We start from the raw sequence: 26,330 nt of genomic DNA on the forward strand, positions 1-26,330 counted from the left end.
AGAATCGATCTATATATGATCAAACATGATTGACCTTGTTTAAGATCGAGCAAAGCGACTTGGCATGTGTAATTATTGGCCAAGTCCTAATCATTCGATTAGGATAATAATTAATATTTGTTTATTTAAGAAAGTCATGTCATGAGTGGACATGAGACATGTCCACTCCACATGTATTTTGATTACAAGTCTATTAGAAAAAATATTAATACCTAGTCAATTAGACCAAGAGGGATATAGAAATCAATCAATACTCTCATTGGAAGTTTGGTAGTTTCATATCTGAAGATTACATTGTGTTCTCTCATTTACATTTGTATTTCATATAATTCACTAAACCGATTCCTTCAAGAGTAAAATCTGACCATAACCTGCAACAAAAGAAAATCAGAGCATTCAAATCTGTAAATTGTTAAAACTATACCAGTCTGATATGAAGTTTGATATACATTAACAGTTTTGATTTTGCTGTCGGAAATAATTTTAAAACTACGTATTTTTTGAGGGTTTTTTGCAAATTTTTATGGGCCTTCCTCAAGAAAATTGTCTGTGAAAAATCCATATTGGGATTCGTGCCAGCCATACACTTACAATCAGCAAGAGGCTAGTGCCTGGTTTTGTTCAAGTCAAGCAAGTAAACATCCACAATTTCTTTCATCCAACTAAACTACCTAAACATGAAATGAAATCTACTTTGAGTGAAAGATTGAGGAAACCACACAACACTTCAAAGCAACATTAAGTAATCCACCCTGAAAACCAACAATAAATTATCATTCACTTTGATAGCATTATAGCAAAAATTTGATCAAGTCTCTACCTCAGCTAGCCTAATCTAATTTCCTAAGCTTATGAATCTAAATCTTCTAGCTCTCTTACAAATGAGAAGGGCTTCTTGGCCTTTCATAGATGTTCAATTATAATGAATAGCCAAGATTAATTGAAGGGTCAAGATTAATCCCTACAAACCCTGATTAGGGTTGCCAAACTATCAACCAATCAAGTGAGAGCACCATCCTATGGGCCAATAATTATAATTCTTTTGTAAGCCAATGAGAAAATTGTACACTTGACATATTATGATTGAATGTACTTGTAATTTGAGTTTTCTCGATTGGTAGAAGAAAACTAGGTGCTATCTCATCACCTTTATCTTGTAGACTTCAACTATTCTTTGTGATAGGAAAATATCTCTTGATACCCAACCTCGTCAAGCTCTCTAATGTGACAGCCTATTCCCAAATTGCTTCATCTTCTCGAATTTTCTCCATCCTCTAGAAATTTTATCATAGCTTTGAATTGAACTTGCTTGTACCTGTGAACTTGATCTTTCTTTCGATTCATCCTGATGATGTCTTCACGTAGTTGGATTCCTCTTGTTTTCTTGGATTACACCTTGATCTTGCCTTGGATTTATGTTGTTATAATCTGAAATTATTCTCCTTCTCACTTAGAGATTTGAGGCCAAGCTTGAAGCATCTACTTGAAACCTATAAAGTTTTGATCATTACCTTGCCTTCCAACCTCCCCCTCCTGAGAGATTTTCCTTGCAAGCAGAAAAGCAAAATGAAATGTATCAAACTTCTTTAAAATTGATAAGGGGATAGGAGAGATGACATAGATTTTCATAAAACTGATATTCAAATGAAGCAACAACATGAATTCAATAATGGATTCACTAGGGTTAAGAACCAAATTCCCTCATTATTTGCGAATTTCTCAAGTTTTGATCCTTATTCATAAAATGGCTTCGATCTTCCAATCTGATATGAATTCTGTTGAAATCTGGAGGATAAGACTAGTTTCCAAATTTCACCCAATATTGCTATCCTCCAAAATATTGATCCACTACCACTCAATCACCCTGCCACTTTCATGAGATAGTTCGCTGCTTCTTATTGCGTAGGAAGGACTGTGTGTTTCGATGCCTTAAGAAAGAGAAACTTCTAAACCAAATTCGTCGTCTTGAAGGGGAAACGCACTGCTACAGGAGGGATAAAGTTCCTATGCCTCGGTGAAAAGTTGACCTTGTTTTCTCCTTATATACACAGTAAAGGCTTGAGAATGTACAATCCCCAACATATGTGGACCTTGGCATATTAGCCAATGGGGTTTGTTTATTTAAATCATTTTTTACAGCCTCATAGGCTGACCCTATTAAGGATAGAAAAATGATCTTGAAAAGCTCAACTTCCTTAACAACATTGTTGGTCATTAATGCTTTGGTCGAGTCTCCAAGTAGGGCGGAAATTTACCATGTTTGCTGACAGAAGAATCCTAGAGGAATTTAGTCATGCCCCTAGATTTTCTGCCAGCATATTTTGTCTACTAAAACCTTGCCCAATTATCCTAAATCACCCCCAAGTTCAATCACCAAGCAATTTTGGGAGTTCTTTCTCATTTTATCATTGGCAAATATTTGATATGTTTGGGGATTGCTCTTTCATTTGGGCGGAGATTAGGGTGTTTAGTGGATTTTTAACATTTTTTCACCTTCTAAACTTATTCCATCTCCTCATTGAACTTGATTTGATTGGTCTTTATTGTCTCTCCTTGGATCATGTTTTCTCTTGATCTTTGTTAAGTTTGGGAGTTTATTCTATGTTTGCTCCATAAACATAGGACGGAATTTAAGTGCCCTCTAGGATTAATAATACCAGGAGGGTGGCAGAATCTGCCACCTCCAAAGGATTTTTTCAATTTTGATCTGGTCTTCAAACTCGATTAACATCGCCCATCTACTTCACTTTACTGCTCCTATGTTGAGAGGGGAAGTTTTTTAATGCTTTCAGCACCTCATATACAAGGCATGAATTTGGGGGGGCAGGGAGGGTCGTGGGCGGGCAAGGATTTTACCAACTAGGTCAAAATGTTGAAGGGAGGATTTTACTTCTTCAACTTAGCCCCGATATCACTGCTCCTCTCTCACCTTGTTTCATTTTTGTTGTCCAATTGCTTAAGGCTCACTAGTCAAACCTCCATCTTGTAGAACAAATTGAATGCCTAATTTAGTTTCCCCATGCCTCCAATAAGGCAAAAAATCAGGGAAAATAGAGGATTGGAATCCTCTATGGCTAGTGTTACATCCCAAATTTTGCCTTAAAATTTTAAATTGATTATAGCCGTTGAATCAAATTATTTCTTCATATTTGTATGAAATTGAGTTAGTTAATTATAGCCGTTGTTTATCCCTTCATGATCATGTGAAATTGAGTTAGTTAATTATAGCCGTTGTATCAATTTAATTATCATATGTAAGTGAGTTAGTTAATTATATCCGTTGTATCAATCTAATTCATGATCATGTGAAATTGAGTTAGTTAATTATAGCCGTTGTACATATATGATGAGCATGTAAAGTTAGTTATTTTGACATTGATGAAATCCCTAACGATTACTTGATGATTTTGAATTAGCAATTTATAAATCTTGAATTGATGTCTTGGCGAGAACGTTGTTTTGAATGATTACAGGATGAAGATTGAAGATAGAGGGGAAGCATTGCGAAACGAGGTCATCGGAAGGGGATGGTTGAATAGTTCAGTCATCATAATCGACAAGTTTGACCTAAAACCATCTTGGCAAGGTTACTAAGACTTGGCAACATATTTCATGGTGGAACCGCATGAGCTATAAGTGGAACATTATAATAAATAATATAAAATAAACATAAATTCATACCTTTAAAGAATTATCAATTATAAATATCATTTAATTATTATTTTACTTTCTCAAATATGATCATATGTAAATAATAATAAAATGACACCATTACATTAAAAATATTAATCCAATGATGCCACCTTATCATTATGTGCATATAAGCATAGTTGAGAAAATAAAACAATAATAAAATAATATTAATTTTTAAAAACTTTCATCTTTCTTTCTCATTTTTCCCTCTTTTCTTCTTTTCTTTCGAATAGAGTCTTGTAACTGTAGGAAGCCGTAAAGACAGACTCGAGTCTATATTATGAATTCCTTAATCATCTTTTGGCATTCAACTTTCTCGGCCATTCTTTCTCCTTGGCAACCGGATATATTACTTGATATCACCGATGAGGCTGAGCTCTACTCCAAAGGCACCACCCAGTCACCTTTGTTCAGAATTTATTCTTTTCCAACTTAAATCGTTTTCCATTTGTCACGGGTCTGATAGCAAGGTTGGCGGATTTTATCAATTGCAAGTCAATCTCAAGTTTTTGGTCATGTAAGAGATATCAGATGCAACCCATAACCTTTTATTTTATGCTTTCTTCATGAATATTTTGGATTCAAAATTCGTTCTTTAAGTTGTTTGTAATAAGGCAATGATTTAAGTAAAGGATATTGTCGTTTTCCCTTTCCAAGTCTGACGTTTTCCTTAAGATAATAAGACAAAGATTTAATGCATAAGTTTGCCGTATTCCATGAAAAGACTATCATTTTCTTAGTAGAATCAGTTGACTGCCTTCCTTGATATTAATGCACTGTTTGATACATATAGTCTAACATTTTTCCTTACATATATAAACATTCGAATATGTCGAATTTCTCTGAATCATTTAAGAATAATGGCAAGAAAGCTATCATTCCAGTTGGCATTAATAACACCCTAATATAATATTGAAACTAGAACACCATGGAATTCACCAGGTGAAAATGTCAGTATGTGGTGAAGAAGGTGTAAAGTATCATTGTGAATCTAATCTAAAAGCACCAAGGAATCACTAGCTTGTTGGCCTGAAAATGGTGAGGAGGTATATAGAAATCTGAAGAACAAGAATGACATCAAAAAAACAAAAAAAACATGATTAATAATAATGCAGTAGCTTGTGCATGTTCCATTCATGAAGTAAGTTGTCAAGCCGAGTGGTGGAGATCGGGTTTGTCAACCCACAATTTGAAATCCTTGGCGAGGGTGGAATTAAGCAGATTTGCCGGAACAAATGATCTATGTTGATTGTCCAAACGCTTCAGTTATTTTGTTGAATAACCGTTGGGACCTCAACCCACCTGGATACTCTGATGGTTGGATTAATGAACATCCCAAGCCTAACCTCGGGATAGGGAGGGTCGTTCTATTAAATCAAAATAAGTGGGGATAAGTGATGGTCTGCGGTTGGGAGGTTAAGCCTATGTCAATGCTTCTCCTCTCACCAAAGCCAAGGTTTGGACAACCAATAAAAGAAGCTTCACGAAATAATCTATATGTTCTTTTAACCTCTGTATGTTTAGTTATTTCATTTCAAGATGAAAGTCATTTACTTTATAAGTAGTTATTATGTTAAAGTAGTTAAATGATCACAAATATCTCGAATTGTATTTCTTTTTATCTGCTATTTAATTTCAGTTGAAAAACTAGAAGTAGTTAAATGAATACATCTGATATTTACATTCAGCTGATTAAGTTAGTTAATTGTTAACACCTCATTTTGTATTCAGCATTGTAAATAGATTTTATTTCAATTTAAACAATTTTTGGAAATCTTAGACATGTGAAATAGGAAATCAGCTTAATTCAAGATTAAAACTTGTTCAGGAAATCCGTATGTTACATATGGTATCAAAGCGCTAGGTTCAACACCACATCACCTTCTTAAAAACTTAATAGAAATCTGAACTAACTACAAGATGTTAGTATGTAAAACACCTCGCAAGAAAACTCGGCATCCTATTTTCCCCTATCTTATTAAGAACATGACTAAGTATGATTACTCTTGCTAATCTGAACCTCAAGATAATGAAACCCTGAGCCAAGCAATTCAACAGATGAAGAAGGAGAGAGTCAGATGGACTTCTTCCAAGAAGGCAGCATATAAAAACAAACTGATACAGAACTGGAACGCTCAACAGAGCAGCCCCCTTTTCCATTTTCATAGGTCTTGGATGGTACGAGACATGTACCAATCTAAACCAGATGCTGCAAAGCAAGAATAAAGATACTGTAGACTTCCTCAATAGAGGAAAATTTTGTAAATAAAGATTGCTTAGTCGAGCAATGGAAATGCTTAGTCGAGCAATGGAAATGAATTTTGTAAATAAAGATTGCTTAGTCGAGCAATGGAAATGAATTTTGTAAATGAGATTGTTTAGTTGAACAATGAAAATGAAATTTTGAACAATGGAAATGAAATTTTGCTTAGTCGAGCAATGAAACTAAAATTGTGTAGATCAAAATACTTAGTTGAGCTATTTGAAAATTATGTGCCTGTAAATTTTTCTTTTCATACATTAACACAATTGTAAATTAATAGATGAGAGACCTGAAACATAAAAATGAATTACAGTAGAAATGCAGAGAACCAAGATATAGTTTGCAAGAACCCCCAATCCTCCAATGAACTATTACTCCAAATTTTGCAAGAGACGCAATAAAAACTAGAAACCATGGAAAGGAGGATGAGTGAAATGGCAGCCTAGATGGGGCAAAATCATGAAGAAGTGCAAACCATTAGAGTAGAGACGGAAATCTCTAAACATAACAAAATCCCCTCCCAAACAATCAGAAAAGCAAAAGAAGGAAATAGTGGCTAATTTATCAGCAGATATAAAGAAAATTAAACCACCTAAGTTCTCTGGTTCTGAGTCCGGAGAAGAAACAGAAGCATGGCTTACTGAAATGGAGCAATACTTCGAGATTAGAAACTTCTCTGAGACCTCAAAGGTAGTATGGGGTATATATCATTTCACCGAGAAAGCTGCAACTTGGTGGAGAAATACTAAGGTAGAACAAAACATTAGATCTACTGACATCACCTGGGAAAAGTTCATAGACATATTTAAGAGACATTGGCTGCCTCAAACTTTTTATGATCAAAAACTCTTGGATTTCCAGAACTTAAAATAAGGAAATTTGTCAGTACATAAATATTGGGAGAAGTTTACTCAGTTGCTTAAATACGTACCACCTTACCAGCAAGACACCAATCTGAAGTTGAGAAAGTTTATCATAGGACTGAATAACAAGATAGGGGGAGCTGTAGATGTTCTTGCACCTCGAACCATGGAAGAGGCTTTGGAAAAGGTTGTCTGACAAGAACATAAGATTAGAAAGGATGATTCCATCCGGGACAACAAAAGAAAGACTACCTAAAATTTAGAAGGTGCTGATTTTGGACCGCCGAGAAAACAATTTAAGGATTATAAGAATAACAAACCTGAAAATAAAAGCAATGGAACAAGAGATATCAAAGGAAATTTTCATATGAACAAAAACGACAAAAATAATGAGAAGAAAGGACCACTGGGAGGATGTTTTATCTGCGGAGGAAATCATTTTAAGAAGCAGTGCCCTAACCTCAACCAGTCACAGCACCCACCTTTGCCACAGCAACAGCAAGTTTTTCAGCAGAGGATTCATGCAGCCTTGGATAATAGGCAAGCGGAGCAGCAAATAGGCCCCATTGAAACTCCGGGTAAAATCTACGGAAACCCTGTGTCTATATTAATTGATACTGGAGCAACTAGATGTTTTATATCACCTAGGCTGTTAAGTAGATTTTTAAAAAGATCTAGTTTTATGGAAAAACCATGGACAGTCAAGTGTGCAAATTAGTCAAGGGCCAAGGTAGAACAATGCCTGTTTGAAGCTCAAGTTGATTTTCCAAATTTCTCTACAGAATTGAACTTATATGTAGCTCCGCTAGGGTAAGATGACATTATCATCGGAATTATTTGGCTTAGTGAACATAAGGCTAAGGTAGATTGTCTTGCCAAAACTGTAAAACGTGTGGATGATCAAGGTAGACCCACAAGTATTTCAGGAATCAAACATGAAATTAGAGCACAACAGATTTTTGCAATGCAATTTAAGAGATATGGAAGGAAAGGCTGTAAAATATTTGCAGTTAGAGTTGAAGATACAAGGGAAACCACATATGGGGATGATTATATTTATGAAGATGGAGAAATCAAGCAAAAATTAAAAGAATCCTTCAAAGAAAAACACCCCTATTTGAAAAACTATCAAAATGTGTTTCCTAAGGAGCTTCCTGGATTACCTCCTTCTCGAGCATTTGATTTTACCATAGACTTGATATAGGAGCGGAACCCAAATCCAGGGCCCCATACAAAATGACCACCACAGAATTAATGGAGTTGCAGATTCAACTGCAAGACATGTTGGATAAGAAATGATTCAACCTAGTGTCTCACCATGGGAAGCCCCTGTGTTATTTGTAAGAAAGAAGGATGGAACCATGAGGCTATGCATAGACTACAGGATGATTAATAAAGTCACCATCAAAAATCGGTACCCATCGCCAAGGATAGATTATCTTTTTGACCAAATGAAGGGTGCGACTATATTTTCAAAAATTGATCTAAGATCAAGATACCATCAACTACGAATTAAGGATGAGGATATACATAAAACTGCTTTTAGAACTAGATATGGACATTATGAGTTTACAGTATTGCTATTTGGATTAACTAATGCCCCCGCAGCTTTCATGAATTCAATGAACAGTATATTTCGGAATTGTTTGGACAAATTTGTATTGGTCTTTATAGATGACATTTTAATATACTCCAAGAATGAAGAGGAACATTAGAGACACTTAGAGATAGTTCTAGAAAGACTTGGAGAACACAAGTTATATGGGAAACTATCTAAGTGTGCTTTTTACCAGAAAGAAATTCAGTACCTAGGGAATATTATTTCAGCACAGGGTATAGCAGTAGATCCATCTAAGACTAAAGCAATTAAAGAGTGGCCCATACCTAGGAACGTATCTGAAGTCAGAAGCTTCATGGGATTAGCTGGATTCTACAGAAAATTTGTCAGAAACTTCTCAAGAATAGCCTATCCAATCACTTCACTCCAGAAGGAAGGAAAGAAATTTGTTTGGACAGAAAAATGTCAATCAGCTTTTGAGTTTCTGAAAGAAAAACTGACTACTGCACCTATCTTGAGGGTACCCGATCCACAGAAACAGTTTGTGGTTATCACTGATGCATCAAGTGAAAGTTTGGGGGGTGCATTAATGCAGGAAGAACAAGTCATTGCTTATGAGTCTAGGAAATTGAAAAATTACGAACAAAATTATGCACCCTATGACCTAGAATTAGCAGCAATAGTGCATGCCTTACAAATGTGGAGACATTATTTAATTGGAAAACCTTTTGAACTTAGATCTGACCATCAAAGTTTAAAATACATTTTCACCCAGCAAAATCTTAATGCTAGACAAAGGAGATCGTTGAAATTTTTAGCAGATTATGAGTTCGACATAAGCTACATCAAAGGAAAGGAAAACAAGATGGTTGATGCCCTAAGCCGGAGAAGACACATCTCGGCAATGACTATGGTAAATTTCAGATTGAGAGACCAAATTTTACAGCATTTAGAGCATGATGAGTTTTATCCAAAAATCAGCATGGCACTAATTAGAGATCTGCAGAATCCCAAGTATTTAGAGTTTAGCCTAGAAGAAGATGGATTGTTGAGATATCGCCACAAAATCTATGTGCCAAATCACCCTGAACTACGAAGATTAATTTTAGGTGAATATCACTCAGCTCCATACTCAGAACATCCAGGGGTAACAAAGATTTTATCTGATATAAAACCTTAATATTTCTGGAAGGGAATGAAAAGGGAAATAATTGATTTTCTAGCAGGTTGTTTAGAATGTCAGAGAGTGAAGGCAGAACATCGATACCCAGCAGGTTTGTTGCATCCAAATGAGGTACCTAAGTGGAAGTGGCAAGTAATATCCATGGATTTTGTACAAGGGCTACCTATGACTTGAAATCGGCATAACACTATTTTGGTCGTAGTTGACAGATTGACTAAGGTTGCACATTTCATACCAAGGAATTTATCTGATGGAGCACCTAAGATTGCTCATAAGTTCATAAAAGAAATTTTCAAGTTACACGGGGTTCCAGAGAAAATTATTTCAGATAGAGATGCTAGGATAACTTCTAGATTTTGGTAAACATTATTTACAGCCTTGGGTACCAAATTGAATATAAGTTCAGCCTATCATCCTAAAACAGATGGCCAGACCGAGCGAGTAAATCAAGTACTAGAGGAGATCTTAAGGGTATATTGTATGGATCGACAATATCAGTGGGAAACATACTTGCCTTTGGTCGAATTTGCATATAATAACTCTTATCAGTCTTCAATTAAAATGGCTTCTTTTGAGGCTTTGTATGGCCGTAAGTGCAGAACTCCAGTAAGTTGGAATCAATTGGAAGACAGGGACATAGTCGAGCTTGAAATGCTTCAGGAGTTGGAAGAACAGGTACTTCAGATTCATCAGAGATTGAAAGAAGCAAACGACAAACAGAAGAGTTATGTTGATGCTAAAAGAACACCCAGAGAATTCTCTGTAGGGAACAATGTGTTACTAAGAGTTAAACCTCAGAAGAGTACTATCAAGTTTGGCAAGAATACAAAATTAGCCCCCAGATATGTAGGACCTTTTGAGGTTTTGGAGGTTGTCAACCCAGTGGTTTACAGGACTGCTTTACCACCAGCCCTTGCCAGGATGCATGACGTCTTTCATGTGTCTTACCTTAAAAAGTTTATTAGTCACCATGGGCATATGATTGATTAGAAATTACTGCAAGTGCGAGAGCCAAGAGTGGTAGAGGTAAAACTGCTCAGAAAACTCGAGATACGTAAGCTACGCTTACGAAATCGATAAGTAACACAATACAAGGTCCAGTGGGACCAGTACACAAAAGATAATGCCACCTGGAAAGATTATCATGATATTTTTCAAAGATATCCCTACCTTTTCTCTTAAATTGAAAACTGAATACTTTATTCTATTTCTTTTATTTAACTGATTAACTACTATTTTCATCGAGGATGATGAAAAATCTAAGGGGGTGGGTATGTTACATCCGAAATTTTGCCCTAAATTTTTAAACTAATTATAGTTGTTGAATCAAATTATTTCTTAATGTTTGTATGAAATTGAGTTAGTTAATTATAGTCGTTGCTTATCCCTTCATGATCATGTGAAATTGAGTTAGTTAATTATAGCCGTTGTATCGATTTAATTATCATCTATAAGTGAGTTAGTTAATTATATCCGTTGTATCAATCTAATTCATGATCATGTGAAATTGAGTTAGTTAATTATAGCCGTTGTACATATATGATGAGCATGTAAAGTTAGTTATTCTGACATTGATGAAATCCCTAACGATTACTTGATGATTTTGAATTAGCAATTTATAAATCTTGAATTGATGTCTTGGCGAGAACGTTGTTTTGAATGATTACAGGATGAAGATTGAAAATAGAGGGGAAGCATTGCGAAACAAGGTCATCGGAAGGGGATGGTCGAATAGTTCAGTCATCATAATCGACAGGTTTGACCTAAAACCATCTTGGCAAGGTTACTAGGACTTGGCAACAGATTTCATGGTGGAACCGCATGAGCTATAAGTGGAACATTATAATAAATAATATAAAATAAACATAAATTCATACCTTTAAAGAATTATCAAATATAAATATTATTTAATTATTATTTTACTTTCTCAAATATGATCATATGTAAATAATAATAAAATGACACCATTCCATTAAAAATATTAATCCAATGATGCCACCTTATCATTACGTACATATAAGCATATTTGAGAAAATAAAACAATAATAAAATAATATTAATCTTTAAAAACCTTTCATCTTTCTTTCTCATTTTTTCCTCCTTTCTTCTTTTCTTTCGAATAGAGTCTTGTAACTATAGGAAGCCGTAAAGACAAACTCGAGTCTATATTATGAATTCCTTAATCGTCTTTTGGCATTCAACTTTCTCGGCCATTCTTTCTCCTTGGCAACCAGATACATTACTTGATATCACCGGTGAGGCTGAGCTCTGCTCCAAAGGCACCACCCAATCACCTTTGTTCAGAATTTATTCTTTTCCAACTTAAATCGTTTTCCATTTGCCAAATGTCTAATAGCAGGGTTGGCGGATTTTATCAAGTGCAAGTCGATCTCAATTTTTGGTCACGTAAGAGATATCAAATTCAACCCGTAACCTTTTATTTTATGCTTTCTTCATGAATATTTTGGATTCATAATTCATTCTTTAAGCTGTCTGTAATAAGGCAGTGATTTAAGTAAAGGATATTGTCGTTTTCCCTTTCCAAGTCTGTCATTTTCCTTAAGATAATAAGACAAAGATTTAATGCATAAGTCTGTCATATTCCATGAAAAGACTATCGTTTTCTTAGTAGAATCAGTTGACTGCCTTCCTTGATATTAATGCACTGTTTGATACATATAGTCTGACATTTTTCCTTACATATATAAACATCCGAATATGAAGAATTTCTCTGAATCATTTAAGAATAATGGCAAGAAAGTTATTATTCCAGTTGGAATTTATTACACCCTAATATAATGTTGAAACCAGAACAGCAAGGAATTCACCAGGAAAAAATGCCAATATGTGGTGAAGGTGTAAAATATCATTGTGAATCTTATCTGAAAGCACCAAGGAATCACCGGCTTGTTGGCCTGAAAATGGTGAGGAGGTGTATAGAAATCTGCAGGACAAGAATGACATCAAAATAAATAAATAACATGATTAATAATTATGCAGTAGCTCATGCATGTTCCATTCATGAAGTAAGTTGTCAAGCCAAGTGGTGGGGATTGGGTTTGTCAATCCACAATTTGAAATCCTTGGCGAGGGTGGAATTAGGCAGATTTGCCGGAACAAATGATCTATGTTGATTGTCCAGACGCTTCAGTTATTTTATTGAATAACTGTTGGGACCTCAACCCACCTAGATACTCTGATGGCTGGATTAATGAACATCCCAAGCCCGACCTCGAGGTAGGGAGGGCCATTCTATGAAATTAGAATAAATGGGGATAAGTAATGGTCCGCGGTTGGAAAGTTAAGCCTATGTCAATGCTTCTCCTCTCACCAAAGCCAAGGCTCAAACAACCAATAAAAGATGCTTGACAAAATAATCTGTATGTTCTTTTAACCTCTATATGTTTGGTTATTTCATTTTAAGATGAAAGTCATTTACTTTATAAATAGCTATTACGTTAAACTAGTTAAATGATCACAAATATCTCAAGTTGTATTTCTTTTTATCTACTATTTAATTTCGGTTGAAAAACTAGAAGAGTTAAATGAATACATTAATTGTTAACACCTCATTTTGTATTCTTGGTAATTCAGCATTGTAAATAGATTTTATTTCAGTTTAAACAGTTGTTGGAAATCTTAGTCATGTGAAATAGGAAATCAACTTAATTCAAAATTAAAATTTGTTTAGGAAATCCGTATGTAACAGCTGGCGGAGTTTGCCAACCTAGAGGATTCTTCCTCTTGATAAGCCTTTTAAAAGTTTATTATTGCCAATTCAAATTTTCTCATCATGCCTTTTAAAAGTTTATTATTGTCAATTCAAATTTGCTCATCTTGCCTTTTAAATCATGTCATCCTCAATGCAATCGGGCCTTAAGTCATGCTCTCAAAGAATATAAGTGATAGAGTCTTGTCTCAATTAAATCTGATTTTAAGTTCATCCTCTAATTTCTCAATATAATTCCACTCCTCCCCTTTATGTTTTGGCATCTAAACATGACTAATCTACATCTAAGAACGTAGAGGAATCATCCGTAGGTGAATTTGTGAAGCAGGTTAGGGCTTTAGCTCATAACGAGAGGGTGGAAATCTTATTGGGTTGAGGATAGAATCATGGGTAGGGGCGGATTTTACCCATACCCAAGGATTCCACATTTACACCACAAAGAATTTGACTCCATTTTCCCTCAAATTGTCATCAAACATCAATATTTGATCCTTCAATCAACTAACTCGCACCATGCTATCAAGAAAGGAGGTGAATTGCCTAAGTTTGACAAGGCAGAAATGATGGTGCCAAAAGGATAAAATTGTAGGCAAGGGAAGGATTCTGCCCTTACCCAAGGATTTAAACATTGCTCCATAATTTTGCTTTCTGATTGAGTTTGGAGGCAACAGCAAAGACCCTAATTTGCCTCCTAGCTCAAATGCAGATCTGAAAGGTAATTTCTTGTTGAGTGAAGTCCCCCTCACTAGAGTGCAACCATTCACATTTAAACTAAATCCCAAGGGCTTGACTGATTTTAAACACTCGACTTCATCAAACTCTTGCTAAGGTCTGGAAACTTTATATTCTTGCCATCTAGGACTTATAAGACCCCACCTAAGACAAATACTCCCACTCCTAAAGGAAAAAGAGGGGATACCCATTTGTAAATGGGGCGATGGTGTGAAAACCTCACAACACCTCACAGCACTATACAACCACAGCTTCCTTCTTTCTTCCAAACACAACAACAAAGGGGAAACTCCTGTGATTTCTCTGCAAACACAACTTCAAACTCCTCTCAGCTGCAAACCCAATGTGTGACAGCGCATGTAGATGGCAAGAGATTTTAATGTTTTAGAAGTTAAAACTTTACAAGTTTATGCCTTCTAAACTTATATTTTAATTCATTACTATTGGGGTTGAGTTATATGGGGTCCTCAGAATTACAAAAGAAAATGCATATTATTATTATTAGTCGTTGGGAACTCCAATCTGTCCCCACGACAATTTGGGGGATGGTCAATTGCTTTTCCAAGTTTCAGAAATGGTTTCTGATTTTTTTGGCTGATCAGGGAAGGCTTGGAAACATCCGTGACCGTCCCCTCGCCCCCCAAACTGTTTCCATTTCTGAAACTTAGCCACTAGAGATGGAAATGCAATTCTGGGTAACATAGGTGGTGAATGAATCAGCATTCAAGCAATTGGTGGGTAGTCAAAACTACCTCACTGCTACTAGGCCTTATCTCACCTTTGCACTGAGCTAAATTTCACGCTTTATGACAACTCCCAAGGCTGATCATTGGATACCAGAGAACCGTGTGCTACGTTATATGAAGGGCACTTGTAACTTTCATCTTTTATACATCAGCAGTCGCAATCCTAGACTTATTGGTTATATAGACTCAGATTGCCGATTCCATTGATGACAAAAATCAACATCTAGGTATGTTTTCAGTTTAGGATCTAGTGCAATCACATGGAATAGCAAGAAACAATAGGCAATGGCTCTTTCCTCAACAAAAATTGAGTCTCGAGGAACTATTAAGGCAACTTGTGAGGCAATTTGGCTTCGAACGATGCTTTTAGACATGCAAATGTCTCAAGAAAGTCCTACTCCCCTTTACTGTGACAATCAAGGGGTGCTCAAACTGGCCAAGATTTTGGTATTCCACGAGTGAATCAAGCATGTTGACCTTCATTGTCATTTCTTTCAGAAGCTGGTTAAAAACGAATTTTTTCATTTGATGTCTGTTCCCGTTGTGGATCAGACAACATATATTCTCACCAAGTAACTGAACCCATACAAGTTTGTAAAGTTTAGGGGTCAACTTGGTGCAGCCAATAGAGTGACCATCAAGGGAGGGGATTAGAATTATATATTTATTATTTATTGTTTAATGGTCAATATTGTAACTTATGTAAATATTAGATAGCTTCTTATTTATGATTGCTTCCGTATAGAAGCATCATCTTTGTAATTCTTTTAGATAGTTAGAAGCATAATCTTTGTAATTCTTTTAAATGATTGTTTAATCATTCCATTTAATCCAGTCAATTATTTTACCAAAACAGAGTCATTGAAAAGTAGAACAAAATATTGACCTAATTATGAGAAGCCTTTTGGGTTTTTTGAACGACTGTCTACTCTCTTGAACCATGATCTACAGAGCCTTCAGACTCGAACTCTAAAATCTCCCCAAAGACAAGTAGAGCTCCTTGGGTGAGGAAGCCTCATTCTCACAAGACTGCTTGGAAATAGACACCTCCATCATCAAAGCAGGAACAGGCCTCCATCTTTGAGAGATACTAACTTGAATTTTGAAACAGTCCAAATCTTTTTCAGTTGAGATCTGGGAATAATAAGATTAAGATGATCAGAAAAAATGAAATAAAGGCTTAAGTCTGCTCCTTTCCACTAGGTGGCCTACTCTAAAGTTTTAGAAAGAAATTTGGGCCCCAATCCCCGAAATGTCCTGTAAAGACACCATTAGACACCAAAAGGTGATTCCCCTGCAGTCCAGTTATCACTTTTGTAAACAATTTGAATTTGAATATATCTAGAGCCGACCTAAATAAGAAAAAAAAGAAAACAAAATTGTTTATTATTATTATTTATTTATGTTTAAAAACATTACTATTAAATAATGATAGTATTTTTCCTAGACAAAGGGGAGATGACATTGTTTGTGAAGCCTCACGTTTCAGATCTGGACAAATTTGAGGGATTATTTTTCCTCTTTGATGGCAGCCCCATCATAGCTGTTGTCATGTCATATTTGTCTTTGGATCTTGTTCACCATCATTTTACCACTTGATCCTAATTTGTCACCACCATCATTGATAAGGCGTGCACCTGATTTGATTGTGGCATCATCATCTACCAAGGACATGGTGACATATATATTTCAGAGACATCATCATATATATTCATCCTTCGTCCTATCAATTCTTTTCCAATATGGGAAGCATTCTTGCATTTGTAATTGGCCTTGTTTCTTCCCAAAAGCCTAAAAGGAGACAAGTTGTTTGTGGGCACTGGATCCTGTTTTGACTTCAAGCATGCACCGATTATCCAAGACCTTACACATTATGAGGGTGCTACATAGCCTCTGTCATTCCCCATTATTGGAAGGTACTTGATTGTATAGTTGTAATGGATCTCTCATCCTTTGGGGGTTACTGATAAAATAACTATTACTAGTTCCGCTCTTTTCATACCTATTCGCATGGTATACTTAGGCAGTTGGGAATCTTTCTAAAAGTCTTAGGTGTTATGTGATCTTATCACAACTAGTCTCATTCCATAGGACTAAGACACCTATTGCAATCCTGGTTAGCTATCTCTCAACCTTACCTTTGTAAGCAAGGCACCATATGTACATTTTGTCCAACATCCATCTAATCCACTGGTCCTCTAATCGGGCAATATTTTGATCTTGCTTCTCTCTTGTGAAACACATATTTTGGTTTTGCGGGTGATCCTAGGAGTTTGAGTCAATTAGTGACTCTAATAAATATGAATATTTAGATACCTAGTGATTTCCATATTTCATTAAATTTAGTTAATCCACGGCGAAAATAGATATTCAAGCAATTTTGGCAGATAATTGAGAAAAAGAATAACATCTTGTGCTTAATGATTAGATTTAATGCACAAATTACTAGGTCAATATAAGCACTAATATTTATATTAAAATATAAGATTAAGGTAAGTATAGCAATTCAGAAAACAAAATTAGGATACATATTTGACATACTCAATATAAGCCATCTCTGCAGCATCTCCCTGCCTTATACGAGTCCGTAATAATCTGGTGTAGCCACCTGCTCTGTTCCTGTTGTTATCACATAACATATCATCCATATGTAAGAACACCATCACCTTGACCTTTCCGAGTTGCATAGAATATCTTATAGATAATGATTTACTTTGCACTGTGCATCATGAGATATGTTCATAAAATACACACTAAGTATGATAATAATGTGAAATTGGAGTGAGACAAGCTTGGACCAGAAACTTCAAATTTGCGAAACCAATGAAAGTATGGCAGGCTGAGCGGGAATTCCAAGCTTGTCATTAACATGATATTTACCTATAACGGTAAGCAAATTCAGTAAAGACTTTATGAATAATATCATCTCCCCGAAGAATTCCACGAGCTATGCTCTTAGCCGAATCTGTTCCCTGCATAACATGATGTGAAAAGATTTTATATTCCATAAATACAAGTAATAGAAGCAAAATATCTCTATAAATAAATAAGTGGAAAATAAACAGTTAAAGGGTATAAAGTACACTATCCATGTCAATCAAGAGGCTTCTTACAATAAGCATAAAGTTAAACCAAATTTACTATCAGAAAATTACAAAACATAAATTTTCCTTGACATAAGCATTTTTATATTCCAATTTTCAACATAGTCGAAGCATCTATCTTATATTGCATTGAGACCCAACCAAAGCACAATCTCCCATCTTTTAGACTAAATGAGCTCAAATGTCTGCATTGTTGAGTTATTTTAGCTCAGATAGTTACTACTGCATAAGATGTGGTGTCTGCACATGCAAAAGTCATCCAATTAATTTTCCTTGCACTCAGTTCATGTAAAAAGTGAAGAACAAGTAATTTTTAGTGCCAAACATATTTTCCATTGATGTAAGCTTATTTTCTCTCTAGAAGCTAATTTTAGCTTGGACATCTTGTGTCTCCAAAGGATTATAAATTGGACTATGAGGAAGAGATAGCCACATCAAGAAGAGAATTTTCAAGTGAAGCTGAGGAAGAAGGGGAAAGAAAATTTCAGCCAGGAAAGCAAAGGTAATTCTTCTGGCAGATATAAATTGTTGTACTTACTGCTGTAAATTTTTAAATTCTTCCGTAGGTATAGTTTTTATTTACCAGGAGTAGGTGATTAAATGAGAGAGAGTGTTTTGGAAAAGAAAGAGGATTGTGAAGCTGAAATTATCTCTGCATAATTGTTGCGGCAGTCTTGTAATCTATGGTATAAATTCTTGCTTCTAAAGCTGAATAAATATGTGTGTGTAGGTTTTCACCACACTGGGGTTTCCTCAATGTGAGTTATTCATTATTGGTTTCATGCGAATTTACTTCCGTTGTTCATTTGTTGTTAATTAACCCAGCCTATTAGCTGTTACAAATCAGGAAGATATTCATGTTTCTATTCTGTGAAATTTGTTGAGCGGTTAATCTATATATGAGTTATAGAAATTAACATAGTATCAGAGCTCTAAACTCTGAATACGAAGCCAAGATTTTGTCACAGATTTCAAAGAAAAAAATCAGAATTCAGTTTTCAAATTCTTTGAAGGTTTACCGGTTCTTTAAAAAAAAAAAGACTAGATTGTGATGCCATTCTGTGATGACAGCAATGCTACTCTCAGCTAGGGCCTGTGCCCTAGCCATTATTTTCTCTACGACTGCTCAAAAATGTTGGCAACAGGTGTTTGAGGTGAGATTGACAGTAGGTGTGTCAGTTGAAGGCTGCACTTTGGGGTTAATTTTGTGGATGGTGTTCCAGTTTTTAGCTATGAACAAGATTCTGCAAGTCTTTTCCACTGTGGTTTCAAGGTGGAGGGTTTCTTCTTATGCTTTGTGGTGTTTTGGTGCATCTCTTGGGGTTTTTTAATTTTGTATTTCTTCAAGATGGAGCATCAAGTTTCCAATAGCTCGGTGGTTGCTAGTATTGTGCCGCATCCTAGATCTTCTCCAAGAGTGCATGCAAGGTAGTTTGACCCTTTTTATGTTGGGGTGAGCTCCAAATTTAGTAAAATGAATTGTTGCTTTACACAAAATCATGATCGTCCAGTACTGGTAATTCCTCCTAAATCAGTTATAGAGGATGTTACTTATTGAGCAAGCATGCATTGAGTTGTAAATTTCTAGGGATTCACGTCTTTTTGTTGGCATTGAAAGCATGGATTTGTCTTTTAAAACAGGTCAAGGGAGATAAAGAGATCATGCTAGTTGTGAACAAATATTTCATGATTGTTTTTCTCTACATGTCAAACTAAAATCAGGTTTCTCAGGGAGGCCCATATTTTTACAATCATATGGGTAAATTTGTCAAACCCTGACATGCAAGATATTATTCAATAGATGAACTACCCTCGAAGGTTCTTACTTGGGCTCAGTTGTCACAACTCCCTTTAGAGTTTTGCTGAGAAGAAATTCTAAAATGGATTGCTACTCTACTTGGGAAGCCAATTGTGATTACTCATCAAACCCATGATAAAAAGGTAATTACTTCTGTTCACATCTGTGTTGAGGTTGATTTAAATAACCCGTTGTCGGCTTGAAATCTATTTAGTCTCTTCAACATGGAGTCAACAGCTTGACTATCTATCTCTTCCTTTTTGACATCTAGTATGTCATAAGTATGGTCATCTTCCGTGTTAATGTTTTATAGTTAATAAGGGTTTTGGTACTTCTATTGGTGGCTCTGGAAAGTCTCCTTCCTTGGATCCAAAGGTGGATAAAGGGGATTAAGGGAAGGCCCCTAGGGGAGACAATGGCCCTAATAAGGATGGCTTCATACTTGTTAAGCCTTGGGCTAAAGGGAGGGAACAGAGAGATCCTACAAGGATAGACAATTTGATGAGGGCTTTAATCATTTTGAGGCATTGGATATTTTGGCATTAGAAGAAGAGATTCCTATAGATGTGTCTTCTATGGCAGCTAGTATGGGTATGAATGTTGTTCAAAAACAAGAGCCTACTACTCCAGTCCTGAGCTGGGGAATCCAAGTGATTTGACACCTTTGCAAGATAATATTATTTCGGCAGATTTGGCTAAGGAGGTACAACCATCTAGTAAAGGGTGGGGATCCTCTCTAGTTTTGAATTTGCAACAAGACCTTGAAAATTTTTCTTTTGATGATTTTTCTAACGGTGGTAGCAAAAAGGATTAGGAAAAGATTTAAATAGTTGGGGATTTGTTGGTAAAATCTATTAAAATAACCTTCATGTTCCTTTTTAATGCTCACTATTATATCTTATTATATCTCTGTAAATATTAGAATGTTTCTAATATTTTGGTGTAGTCTAGAATAGAATGTTTCTATTCTATTCGACTCCCCTCTTTGTATATATAGATCAGTTTGATATCTGATTAATTCATTCAAGTATTCCGCCATTTACATTTGTAACATGGTATCAGAGCTAGGGTTTAAACCCTCTGTGCAAATCGATTGAAAAATTGTGTCTTCAGCTACTGGCGTTCTTGGAAACCCGTAGCTTAGTCTGTAAGTCACAAATCTGAAGGTCGTTTTTTCAAATCTGGAGGTCGTTTTTTCAAATCTGTTCACATCCAGATCTCAAAAAGTGGGATTTTTTGGTTGTTTTTTTCAAAGACGGGTCTGTCTATCCCTGTTGGATATTCTGCTCGCGTTTCAGCTGCTGGGTTTCGTTGTTTTTTTCACCTGCAAACATTTTTTTTCTGCCTTTTTGACCTTTTTGGCCGCCGACTGTTATTCTGCTCGAAACCCTAGTTTTTGACTTCGGAAAAATTTTCTGAGCACATATTCTTGGTGGGTTTTTTGAAATCTCAAATGGGTCTTCATCAGATTTTTGTGAGTGCCTCGTTTTTTGTGCCTCGATCTTCGAGCCAGCGGATCCAGATTTCGACAACATTTTATTTCTGGGTTTTTCGAGCTCTTTTCTGGTTACTTCTCCAATTTTTCTGGGTCTTTCATTTTCTCACCTCGAAGTTTGTGTCATTTGAAATATTCACATATTATAAGCATCTGTATCAGCAGCATCAAAAGTTGGACTCAATTAAATAGCACGCCAATGCTGCCCAACACTCAGAGCAGAAAGAATCTATCTACCATGCCTTTATGGCCAGCATACCTGCAAATCATGTGAAATCTTCTGCTTGGTACATCGATTCTGGTGCCTCCCGACATTTCACTCATAGGCGTGATTGGTTTGTTGAATTCACTCCCTATTCTGACTCAGTAATCTTTGGAGGCGGTGAAGAATACAATATTGTCGGCAAGGGCAATGTTCAGATTCAGTTTGGAGGAAGAAAACTCATGTTTCTCAATGTATGTTATGTTCCTGGCATGAAACATAATCTTCTGTCTGTTAGTCAGATTATGAAGCACTCTCCTCAGTTGGATGTCGTTTTCAGTGGAAATAAGTGTTCGATTATTGATCGTGTTTCCCGCACTACCCTTGCTTTCGATCTTGAGGATCATGGTATTTAGAGGCTTGTAGATTCAGGCGATTCCCTTGAGCATGCCTTCATCGCCGAATCATCCGCTCTCAGCAGTCTCTGGCATCAACGATACGGTCATCTGAACATTCAATATCTAGCACAACTTGCTCGAGATAATTTAGTCCATGGCCTACCTAATATTCAGACCCAGAACCATCGCGTTTGCGGAGCTTGCCAAGCAGGGAAGCAACATAGGACACCATTTAAGAATGGTGAATCATGGCGGGCATACAGAGTACTCCAGCTAGTCCATGCTGATGTATGTGGTCCTATGAATACTCCTATTACTGGGAACAGGTATTTTTTACTCTTTGTGGATGATTTCAGTCGCAAAATGTGGGTATATTTTCTTAAGCAAAAATCAGATGCCTTTCTTGTATTTCAGCAGTTTAAAGCTCTAGTAGAAAAAGAGTCTGGTTCCTCCATCCGTACTCTTAGGACCGATAATGGGGGGGAATTCTGTTCTTCTGCTTTCTCTGCCTTCTGTACTACTCATGGCATTAGACGTCAGCTCACCACACCTCACACCCCTCAGCAAAATGGTGTTGTAGAGCGTCGAAATCGTACCATCACAGAAATGGCTAGGACTATGCTAGAACATAGAAATGTTCCCAGAAAATATTGGGCAGAAGCAGTATCCATAGCTGTCTACCTTCTTAACCGGTCACCCACCCTTGCAGTTAATCATAAGACTCCTGAGGAAGCCTGGTCTAGTCGCAAACCTAGGATCAACCATTTGAAAGTTTTTGGCTCTCTGGCATATGTATGGATTCCTGATGCCAAACGCACTAAGTTGGATTCCAAAAGCCAGAAACTTATGTTTACAGGATACAGTCACACACATAAGGCCTACAGACTGATTGATGTAAATACTGATCGTTTAATCTTCAGTCGTGATGTTGTGTTTGATGAGGAATTTGGACCATTTCCGCTCTTTGACTCCCCACCACATTCCGAGATTCAGTCTTCAGCAATCTCTGACTTGGGTTCTTCTATTTTATATGAGTCATCTGATGCTACTGATACACCACCTCAGTCACTTCCAGATAATACAACTCCTGCTCCTGCTTCTCATCCAGCTATTCCGTCAGCATCTGATATTGGCTCCTCGACTCTTCGGCCAAAATGGTGGGCTCAAACGATTAGTGATCTTCGTCCTGATGAACTCGTTGAGGGTAGAACCTCCAGAAATAAGAGCCTTCAGCACAACACAGTTAATATAGCTCTTATGGCCAACATCCACAGTATCCCTGAGCCCCAGATATATGCAGAGGCCAAAGGAATTCCAGAATGGGAACAAGCAATGGATTCTGAGCTTCAGAGTCTTCAAAAGAACCACACTTGGGTTCTTTCAGATCTCCCTCCTGGGAAGAAACCCATTAGCTGTGAATGGGTCTATAAGGTCAAGTACCATGCAGATGGTACCTTGGACAAATACCAAGCTAGACTTGTTGCTCGAGGATTCACCCAACGCGAAGGCATTGATTATGAGGAGACATTTGCACCGACAGCCAAGATGAGCACTATTCGCATTCTTCTTGCAATTGCAGCTCAGTATGGTTGGAAAGTTCATCAGATGGATGTGAAGAGCGCCTTTCTCAATGGTGAATTACAGGAAGAAGTCTACATGACGCAGCCCCCAGGTTTTAAGGTTGCCGGTTCAAAACACAAAGTATGTAGACTCCAGAAGGCCCTCTATGGTCTTAAACAGGCCCCTAGGGCTTGGTACATAAAGATTGATCATTACTTGGTTGCTCAAGGATTTCAACATAGTCCGTCAGACAGTAATCTATTTATTAAACACTCTGGTAATGATATTCTTTTTCTTGTTGTCTATGTGGATGATTTGATCATTATTGGAAATTCAGAACATTTGATTTCAGAAATCAAACAGGATCTATGCAGAACTTTTGATATGACAGATCTCGGATTGCTTCATTATTGTTTAGGTATTGAGGTTTGGCAGACTGACAATAGTATTTTTTTGTCTCAGTCCAACTATGCCAGAAGTTTGCTTGATAGGTTTCGAATGCAGGATTGTAAATCTGCCTCCACTCCAATGGAGACTGGTCTGAAATTGTCCGCACAATCTGTTTCTCCTCCTGTAGATGAAACACTCTTCAGGCAGCTAGTAGGTAGTCTCATCTACCTTACTACTACTAGACCTGATCTCAGTTTTGCAATCAACTACATCTCACGGTTCATGACAAACCCCAAGACTGATCATTGGATTGCAGCGAAACGTGTGTTACGCTATGTACATGGTACTTTAGATTATGGTCTTCTTTACACAAGGAGTACTACTCCTCAGCTCAATGGATTCACTGATTCCGATTGGGCCGGCTCAGTTGATGATAGGAAATCTACTTCTGGTTATGTGTTTAGTATCGGATCTGCAGCAGTTACTTGGACCAGTAAGAAGTAACAAGCACATGCACTCTCCTCTACAGAAGCAGAATATAGAGGAGCTGTCAAGGCAGCTTGTGAAGCAATTTGGCTCCGGCAGATGCTTGCAGATATGCATATTCCTCAAGCAGGTTTGACTTCTTTGTTTTCAGACAATCAGGACGTACTCAAACTTGCCAAGAGCCCAGTGTTTCATGAACGAACCAAGCACATAGAGCTTCATTGCCATTACATCCGACAATTAGTAGAAGATGGATCTATTCAGTTACGCTATGTTCCTACCTCAGAGCAATCAGCAGATATTTTCACTAAACCCCTTGGTCCTGACAAGTTTGTTAAATTCTGGGGATCTATTGGTGTAGTAAATAGATTGAGCATTAAGGGGGGGTATTAAAATAACCTTCATGTTCCTTTTTAATGCTCACTATTATATCTTATTATATCTCTGTAAATATTAGAATGTTTCTAATATTTTGGTGTAGTCTAGAATAGAATGTTTCTATTCTATTCGACTCCCCTCTTTGTATATATAGATCAGTTTGATCTCTGATTAATTCATTCAAGTATTCCGCCATTTACATTTGTAACAAAATCTGGGTATGTCAAGCCCATAGAGGCTCACTTTACTCCCTCTCTTCAATGATTATTCTCTCTTGGAATGTTTGGTGTTTAAATAGAATCGCTAGACAAAAAGCTATTCATGATTTGGTTGCAGTTCACTGTCCATATATCTTTTGTATTCAAAAGATTAAGCTTTCATTGGATTTTGTGCTTCGGCCCACTTCTAGTGTATTTGGTGTTTCCATCAGTATCAATCTATTGGTTCTCTAGGTTGTTCTAGAGGTTTGGCCCTTTTTGGGATCCAAGCAAGGTTGTTCCCCTTTGGTTGGTCTCAAGCCACTCAGTTCTTCGATGTTTGCCTCTAGTTTGAATCCTCAGGAGATTATTTTGGTAACTAATGTGTATGCTCTAACAAATTTTCATAAAATAACCTTGCTTTGGTACCATCTAAGGTATGCTAGAGAGTGTGTTCCTTTCCTTCCATGGGTTTTACCTGGGAATTTTAATTCAATGTTATGTTTAGAGATGAAAAGGGTGGGTTGGCTGGTCGGGTCCCTTCTTTGTTCTCTTTTGTGAGAATGTGGATTGCCTAAATTTAATTGATATCAAACCATTCAATGGGATCTTTACTTAGAATAAAAGGAGTGGAGAAGATGCAATCTTTAAATGGTTGGATAGATTTCTTGAATCTTATTTTGGGGTTCATGGTGGTTTCAGTACAACTTCTGAAATTCTTGATTGGAGAGGCTTTGATCATTGGCCTATCAAATTAATGGACACTTCTGAGGCAATTCCAAAACATTGTCTTTTTAATCTAGCTTATGCGGCATTGGAACTCTTCCCTCCGTGACTTAATGGTCCAATGGTGGAGAGATCGACGCCCTGCTTATGGTACTGTCATGTACTTTTTTGTTGAGATATTGCAGTTCATCAAGATGCAGCTTAAAAAGTAGAATAGGTTAAATTTTGGTAACCTTTATATTATGAAGAGGATGGTTTAGGCTTGCCTTCATGTTATTACTCATCAAATTTGGGATCAGCATTTCTCTCAGGAATTAGGTAGAGTCGAGTCTCACATTGTCAAAGAATTGGACGAGTGGGAATTTCAGGAGGAGAGTTTTTGGAAGCAAAAGGAAATTAATGACTGGCTTGTCCTAACAGGAGCTATATATCCTCTTTGGTTAATTCTAAAGGTGTTAAGTTGACATCTTTGCAGGCTCTTTCTCCCGAGGCTACTCAGTTCTATGTTTCTCTTTTAACTGAAGACTCGCCTCATGTTGAAGATAAAGAGAATTTGATCTTTGCATGTGTCCTCTCTCTAGTCACCAATGTCATGAATGAGTCTCTTATGCGTCTGATTTCTATGTCTGAATTGGAGGTCATTTTTGAGATGCGTAAGGGTAAAGCTTCGAGCTGGGTTGGGTTTCCTATTTATTTTTTCAAGAATTCTAGGACATTGTTAATTTGGACTTGTTGGAGGTGGTCTGTGAATCTTATTGCAGCAAACAAATGCTTAAGGTCATGAATTCTACTTTCTTGGTCTGTATTCCTAAAAGGGAAGGTGCTGCT

General features: G+C 36.7%; 1 protein-coding gene across 1 annotated transcript in view; it reads right to left on the bottom strand.

Moving 5' to 3' along the window:
* Positions 1–26,330, bottom strand: part of LOC149571451 (uncharacterized) — a 92,596-nt gene that overhangs the window by 9,173 nt on the left and 57,093 nt on the right. Inside the window, exons 4-5 of the mRNA XM_089812963.1 lie at positions 17,649–17,740; positions 17,310–17,387 (exon numbers count right to left, since the gene is read on the bottom strand). Coding sequence (XP_089669089.1) covers positions 17,310–17,387; positions 17,649–17,740 — 170 coding nt within the window. The remainder of the gene's footprint in view (positions 1–17,309; positions 17,388–17,648; positions 17,741–26,330) is intronic.

The sequence above is a fragment of the Cupressus sempervirens genome, chromosome 2, assembly GCF_028749045.1.
Source record: "Cupressus sempervirens isolate cs-2001-9-10 chromosome 2, ASM2874904v1, whole genome shotgun sequence".
Lineage (NCBI taxonomy): Eukaryota > Viridiplantae > Streptophyta > Pinopsida > Cupressales > Cupressaceae > Cupressus > Cupressus sempervirens.